General features: G+C 41.9%; 1 protein-coding gene across 1 annotated transcript; it reads right to left on the minus strand.

Moving 5' to 3' along the window:
• Positions 1-713: 713 nt before the first annotated feature.
• Positions 714-7,753, minus strand: BPIFA2 (BPI fold containing family A member 2; the record flags this gene model as incomplete). Its single annotated transcript, XM_079944617.1, has 4 exons — positions 714-792; positions 3,024-3,164; positions 4,963-5,107; positions 7,606-7,753. 4 exons carry the CDS (start codon positions 7,751-7,753, stop codon positions 714-716), a joined length of 513 nt encoding a protein of 170 aa, XP_079800743.1.
• Positions 7,754-7,996: the final 243 nt, after the last annotated feature.

Consider the following 7,996-nt stretch of genomic DNA (forward strand, 5'->3'; position numbering starts at 1 on the left):
CTATGGCCTCATGGAGGTTTCCTCTGACCAGCCGACAGAAGAGAAAAAATCTGGAATTTGAACATGGTATATCTCGCCATCTGTTTGTATCATCTTTAATTTCTTTCATCAGTGTCTTATAGTTTTCTGCATACAGGTCTTTTGTCTCCTTAGGTAGGTTTATTCCTAGGTATTTTATTCTTTTTGTTGCAATGGTAAATGGGAGTGTTTCCTTAATTTCTCTTTCAGATTTTTCATCATTAGTTTATAGGAATACAAGAGATTTTTAATTAATTAAAAATCTCTTGTAATTTTGTATCCTGCTACTCTACCAAGTTCATTGATTAGCTCTAGTAGTTTTCTGGTAGCATCTTTAGGATTCTCTATGTATAGCATCATGTCATCTGCAAACAGTGACAGTTCTACTTCTTCTGTGCTTATTTTTTAATTATATGATGTGATATTAATTTCTATTTATGATAGTGATATAAAGTTTCCTTTTAAAAATAAATGTATTTCAATAAATTTAAGTAAAATTGTGTTGATTAAAGAAAATATTAGCTAGAAGGTCTACTGGCAGTACATGGGTATGGCAAATGGTTCAAATGTGGGACCCAGTGATTTCAGCTAATGTCAGGCCCCTGCTCCCCTCCTCCCGCTGCCAGGCCAGGGAATGTCACACCTGTCCCCCAGCAGGCCTGGCTCTGGGCCCGCAGAAGTTGGGGACTCACCTCTTACTGCACCACAAGGGACACTGTCTTTCTCATGAGTTTGACCACAGTGTTCACAGCTTCATTGACCAGTCCAATGGGGCTGGAAAAGGGAGGAAACTGATAAAACTCAGTGAAGTTGGCAGAGCAGCCAAGCAGGAGAAGTGGGAAGAGGGTGGAAGATGGTGGAGCACCTTGAAGTCAGGTGACTTGAGCCTCTATCCAGGGGTATCATCACTTAGAGCCCCATGTCTGATCAGCAGCTCACCCCAATACCCCATGAGTCTCATCACAACCCTGAGACCTTATCCATTCATCCATCCATCCATTCATCTATCCATCCATCCATCTATCCATCTATCCATTCATTCATTCATTCAATACATATCTATAGAGCACCAACTATGTGCCAGAAACCAAGCGAGACTGGGGACACAGGGATGAGCAAAGCACAAGCACCTCCTAAACTGGTACCTAAATAGTATATTAAACAAGTTTGGCTAAGTCTGGCTCCTTCCCACCTGCAGCTCTCAGCATAACTGTCACCTCCTCAGAGCAGCCCTCCGTGACTGCTTGTCTAAGGGAGGGCTTTGTATCATAGTGCCCTGTTAAGTGTGCTGCTCTGCGCAGGGATCATTGCAATGTGACACTTTCCTTGTGGGCTCTTTATTAGTGTACTGAATGCTCATCTGTCTGCCTTTCCCTCCAGAGAATAAGCTCCATGAGAAAAGTTCCTTGTCTGCTGTCACCAGTACATTCTCCAGAGCTCAGAATGGTGGCTGCCTGGCACATAGCAGATGTGTACCACATTTTTGCCTAAAGGAATAAATGAAGGAAACATACAATTAAATGTATAATGAAAACTTGTGACAAGAACTCAAGAGTAGAGTTGAGTTGAGTTGGGCAAGAGTAGATTCTTATAAGAGAGAATAAGAGAAACTTTGTTTTAGACCCTGAAGAATGAGACGTACATTGAGATGGCTTGGGGGAAAAGGTGTTCTATGTCGCCAGAGCAGCCCGTGCACAGGTTTTGAGGTGGGAAGAAGTTTGTCTGAGGCACAGAGCAAAAGCTAGCATGTCCAGGGCAGAGTGGGCAAAGGGGAGAGCACAGGGACATGAGGGTCGATCCAGACCAAGCAGTGCCTAGATGGCCCTGAGGAGGGCTTGGGATTCCACCCAAAGTGGAGAGAAAAGCCCTGAGAGAATTTGGAGCAGCGGAGTGGAATGCCATTTTACAGATATGGACACTGGGACCCAGAGGGCAGGATGAATTCCCTGGGACTATGGGCAAGGGTGTATCCACCAGGGCTCAGGCATTCGGACTTACACCTCAGTCTTTCCAAGCAATAATAGGCCGTGGAGCCTTTCTTTGGTTTTGGGGGATCTTTAGGCAATGTGTGATCAGATTCCTTGCTGGGGTAGGATGGATTGACTTTCGCTCATGGCTCAGCCTTGTTTCCTGCCAGAGGCAACCTTCCCCCCTCCCCCTGAAGGCAACCTTCAGTTCCAGACCACTTTTCCTCTCTCAGCCGTGACCAGAGTCAGCCTTTCTCCCTCCACCCTCTTCCCTGGGCTACACATGCTCTTCCAAGCACACAGTTTAAGATGTAGATTTTGTGGGTTACCAGAGATCAGTGATTTAAATGGAGAGGATTATGTTTTCAAGATCTCATTTTGGGAATTTTCCAGTGGGTTGAGGATGATTTGGGGAAATCTGAGATTAGAGTCCATGTTAGGTATTTACTCCTCTTTCTCCCTCCTAACTGGAGGCAAGAAGGTAAACACAGTTTATTATTATTGTTGTTTTATTATTATTAAGGGACATTATATAATAACAAAAGGGTCAGTTTTTCAAGAAGATATAGCAATGCTAAATGTGCATGCAGCTAACATCAGAGCTTCAAAAAGTATAAAGCAAAAACGGATAAAGCTGAAAGGTGAGATAGGCAAATTCACAGTTATGTTTGGAGAGGTCAACACTCGTGTCTCAGTAATGGGAAGAACAAAGAGACAGAAAGTCAGCATGGATATTATTATTACTGAGAGTTTAGTATGTGCCAGGCTGAATGCTAAACACTTGCATTTTCTCATTTGGTCAGCACAGTACCTGTGAATTAGGTATTATTATCATCCTCAGTTTACAGATGTGAAAACTGAAGCTTAGAGAGGCTAAATTGGTTACAAAGCCACAAGTTAGTGGCAAAGCAAACTTGACACAAGAGTCTGAACTCCTTTTCACCATACGATGCTCCCTCCCAGGTACAGGAATAAGGTTGAAATTAGGGGTCCCAACTCCTCTGGGAGCCCTGCTCTGCTGAGATGGGTGGGCCTGACCTGTCCGGGAAGGTGAGTGAGATGTTGGCTGGGTCGTTGGTGCATTTTTCCACGATCACTGTGGAGACACCAGTCTTGGCATCAGTTTCAATGCTGACACTAGTCTGGAGGCCCAGGTCGACAAGCTCACCCAACAGAGGCCTGCAGGAAATAAGAGTCACAGTGAACAGAGGTCTAGAAGTCCATTCACACTGCCCACTTGAGTTCATCCATCTGTGTGGACATTATATGGGATGTCTATGGATAATGTCAATATGGTCTATTTTCTTTATGGAATCTACTTTTTTACGTTAGGAGTTTATTCACCTGGCCACATGGGTTTGGTTCATGTGATATTTCTATACAGTATCACACTGATAATTAAAATAAAAATAATAGTTAACATTTATTGAGCACAAATTCTGTGTTAGGTGTTTCCAAAAAACTATTTTACATGGATTGATCCTTTGAATCATTACACCAATACCATGAGGGAAAAGTATTATTATTGGTACTGGTACCTGGTATAGGGAAGTTAAGTAACTATCCCAAGACCTCACAGGTAATGAATGATGAAATCATAGTGCAGTTCATTTATAAAGACTCTTCTACACATCCTCATCTTCCTGTCTCTGTCTCTGATTCCAGATTGGAGATCCATCGGCCATGCCGCACTGCCTCTCCCAAACCTCAGATTCTAATGCCTACTCATAGGGTCAGGGTGACGTTCGTGGTGATGGGGATACTCAGGCTAGCGCCTTTGCCATCAGGAGTCACTTCAGATTTGATATCCAGGATGTGGACATTACTGATTTTCAACCTGTGCAAAAACCACAGTTCACCCTTGTCACTCCTCATGACAGCCATTGCTGGGCGCTTCTCACGATGCCAGCATCGTGATGCGCATACGAGCCTCGCTGACTTTGCCTGCTTTGGTCTTCATGAGAGCCCTGTTCAGAGGTTTGAATCTCTCCATTGGATGGCGTGGCATACTGAGATTCAGACAAATGTGGTTTCCCCCAAGACTCCAAGTGCTGCAGCCAGAATTTGTTTTTAATTGAAGTATAGTTGCTTTACAATGTTGTCTTGGTTTCAGGTGTTCCGCAAAGTGATTCAGATATAGATACAGAGATAGATAGAGGTAGATAGAGATATATATTTTATTTCAGATTCTTTCCTCTTATAGGTAATTACAAAATATTGAGTGGAGTTCCCTATGCTATGCAGGAGGTCCTTGTGGGTTATCTATTTTATATATAGTAGTGTGTATATGTTAATCCCAAACTCCTAATTTATCCCCCCACAGCGCTTTCCCCTTTGGTAACCATAAGTTTGTTTTCGAGGTCGGTGAGTCTGTTTCTGTTTTGTAAATAAGTTCATTTCTGTCATATTTTAGATTCCACATATAAGTGATATCATATGACATTTGCCTTTCTCTGACTTACTTCACTTAGTATGTTCATCTCTAGGTCCATCCACGTCGCTATAAGTGGCATTATTTCATTCTCTTTTATGTACAGTCAGAATTTGAACCCAGAACTGGTGGACTCCAGAACTTCATGTGTGGAGCCACCTATGTATTGTGAATTCTGGTTTCCTCTCTCCTGACGGCATTCAGACTATATGTGCTCAGCTATTTTCAGAGAAGACAAGTCTTCTTCCTTGGAAAAGTGGCTTTAGGCACCAGCAAACAGGTAGAGGTAAGGGTAAAGAGAACCTTCATCCTGACCCTGAAATCACAGAATGAGAAAGCCCAAACCCATGAGATGCCCAGATAGGCCCTGCAGCCCTGCCTGTAATTTACCCAAACTCTGGTAGAGCTGGCCTCAGACGGCTTCTGCTCTGCAGGGACACACAAGGTTTATTCACCTTTCTGTCTTTGACCTTAATCTTACGTCCCCTAAAGATATGTATTCTCTTTTCCTGGAACAAAGATTTCTACCATGAAGCAGTGACTCACCCCATAACCTTTTCCACTACTTGAAAAATTTTAGAAAGGACTTTGTCCAACAAGTTCTCAGCTTCCTGGATCTTCTGCTGGACCTCCTGCCAAGATGTGGATTCCCGGAGCGCCTCCAAGGCAGCCTTCAATTTCTGAAGGATAGCTGTAGAAACAATCTCCATCTAGTGTGATACACAACTTACGAAGCAGCTACTATGCTCCAGATACTAAATGAGACCATGTGCCTATGTTATTTCATTTCATCTTTATAACAACCCCATAAAGTAGATATTATTATTGTCTGCACTTTCAGATGAGGAAATAAAGGATCAAAAGGTTAAGAAATGGGCCTAAAGTCACACAGCTAAGGAGACCTTGTTCCATCCATGCTGCCTTCACACTAAGATACACTCATCATTCGTCAACAAAGCAATCGATCCAGTGACCAGGCAATAGATATTGATTGCACATCAGCTTCTAGTAGTGAAGCTCTAATGAGATGCTCACACAAACAAAATAAACTTAGAATAAACTAAGAAATGGAAAATCTAGAATCAAGGAAAAAATATGGCTCCAACTCATGAAAGTGGCAAATAGGAGTCCCTGGATGACAGCTTCGCAGCAGGCCTAGAAAGCAATAATTCATACAGGAGCAGGAGGACAGAGTGTCCTAAAGGGGGATCTTCAGAGAAAAGAGGGATTTGATAGAGCAAATGGCATGGCAGAAGTAGGATGGCACATTTGAAAAGAATTAAGAATATATGTGCAGAAAATAATTCAAATAAGAACCAACAAGGCAACAACTCACTCAAGGAGGAAAAAAAGGCTACAAGACAAGATATGTAATCATAGTACAGCAACATGGCTCTGCAATGGACAGTATCTATCTACCTAGTTATAATGACGCAAACAGAAATGGAAACTACATCTGGTCCTGTAACTAACTAGGTGACCTTGATCCAGACACTTCTGTTTCTGAGCTCAGTTTTATCGGCAATGAAATTGGAGAGTGGATCCCTTCTGTATCTTTGAAAGTTGCCTAAGCCCTGGCAAGGTTTGAAAGGCAGTCATGTACAGAAGTTAGTTTCTCCTATAAAGAATGTTTGTCAGTGTGCTGCTAAGGTTTCCAGAAAATGAAAAGCAGACCAAGTTCTTTTAAGAAATCATAATTATAAGGAGATATATTTAAGTAGAAAGGTAGGTAGTTTTAAAGCTACCTAAGCTAAGTAGGGCTCAATTTCCAATCAGTTAATACAAATTACTAAGCTAATTGAATGACCCAACAGAAGAATATGCTAAAAATATAAATAAAATATTTGAGTTAAAATATGTAGATTCTTTCGTAATTAGAGAAATGGTAAGTGAAATGAATTATAACCTTTCATCTGTGAGACTGGCAAAATCTTCAAGTTTTCCATACCAGTGCTGTCAAGGGAGTAGAAAAAAAGACCATTGGAGAAAATGTTAACATAGGGGATTATTTGTCAATATCCAATATAATTTAAAATGTGCATACCTTTTGAACTTTTGAAATGTCACTTTTAGGAATTTATCCTATGCATGTATTAGAAAATTTACCGTGATATAATATGTAAAGTTTTATTTATTTAAGCATTGCTTGTTTCTAGAAAAATTAAAAATGAATGAACCAGGAACCAAATCACCACCTCTCTCCGGAAACCACCCATAAAGAGCAGCGCCTAAGGAAGAAAAAAAGGAGTGATCAGAAGAGCCTGGGGGCAGGACGGGAGTGGGGATGCAGACCTGCTGGAGTGTGGGCTTGGGGATGCGGGGTGGGGGGGTAGGCTGGGACGAGGTGGGACAGTGGCGTGGACATATATGCACTGCCGGGCGTGGAGTGGATGGCTGGTGGGGGACAGTCGTGTGGCGCAGGGGGATCGGCTCGGTGCTTTGTGGCAGCCTATAGGGGTGGGATGGGGGGTGGGAGAGGGGGAGATGCGGGGACATGTGTATATGTGTGGCTGATTCACTTTGTTGTGGAGCAGAGGCTGGCATGCCATTGTGGGGCAATTGTGCTCCAATGGAGATGTTAAAAAAAAAAAAGAAAGAAAAAAGAACCAACAAATCACAGTGAAAATGAAAACAGCAGGAAAAGTATTTGTCTCAAATGTTAGACCAATGGATTATTATGTATAATATATAAAAAGTTTATCCTAATGTATAAAAATATTATAAATGCCCCCTTTATGACAAATGAAATAAACAACAAAATGTAGATAGTAAGCAAACAGGGGAAAATGTTCAGGCTACAGCAAACTTCAAATTGAACAACAAAGTATGTTTTTATATCAATTAACTTGGCATAGAAGATGTAATAATATTAGTACCATTGTTTAAAGTGAAATTGATGAATACCTTTGACAGTGGATACAAAGCAGGAGCATGGCAGTATGTATTAAGAGTCATTAAAGTGTTCATACCCTTTGACCCAGCAAAAAAAATAATAATAATAATTTACCCTAGATATACAAAATTGTGAGAAGGGGTAACATTTTTTACCACTTAAATGACTTCTTTTAAATGAATAGATTGTACACTTTTAAAAAAGAGCAGCCCCTGGTGGCAGCCTTTGGTAATACAGGCATAGTGTTTAGGAGGCAAGCTCCTAGCTGCCACTGATCATCCCTCTTGCTGACTCACGTCCAAGTGTACTGTCAACGGTCTCAAGTCCTTTATTGAGAACAGGTTTCAGCTTGCTCACAACATCATTGCCGAGATCCTCAAGAAGAGACGCTGAGGTCCCAGTGAGCAGGCCACACAAGAGAATAAGTTTCCAAAGCTGAAACATCTTGTCCTGACACCTGGACAGTCATGGGAGGAACAGGAGTGAGAATTACCTGTAGAGAAAAGGGATCTTTGATGAGCACCTATCACTCTTACACTCAACAGTCCTTTAAGATCGATGTGGTTATCTCCACTCTTACAGATGGCCAGCACAGGTCAGAAAGCTAGAGGAACTTGCCCAGACATACACAGCCAGTGAGTGGAGGAGCTGCTATATGACAAGTCACACTTGACTCCAAGTCAATGC

This window comes from Stenella coeruleoalba (assembly GCF_951394435.1).
Source record: "Stenella coeruleoalba genome assembly, chromosome: 15".
Lineage (NCBI taxonomy): Eukaryota > Metazoa > Chordata > Mammalia > Artiodactyla > Delphinidae > Stenella > Stenella coeruleoalba.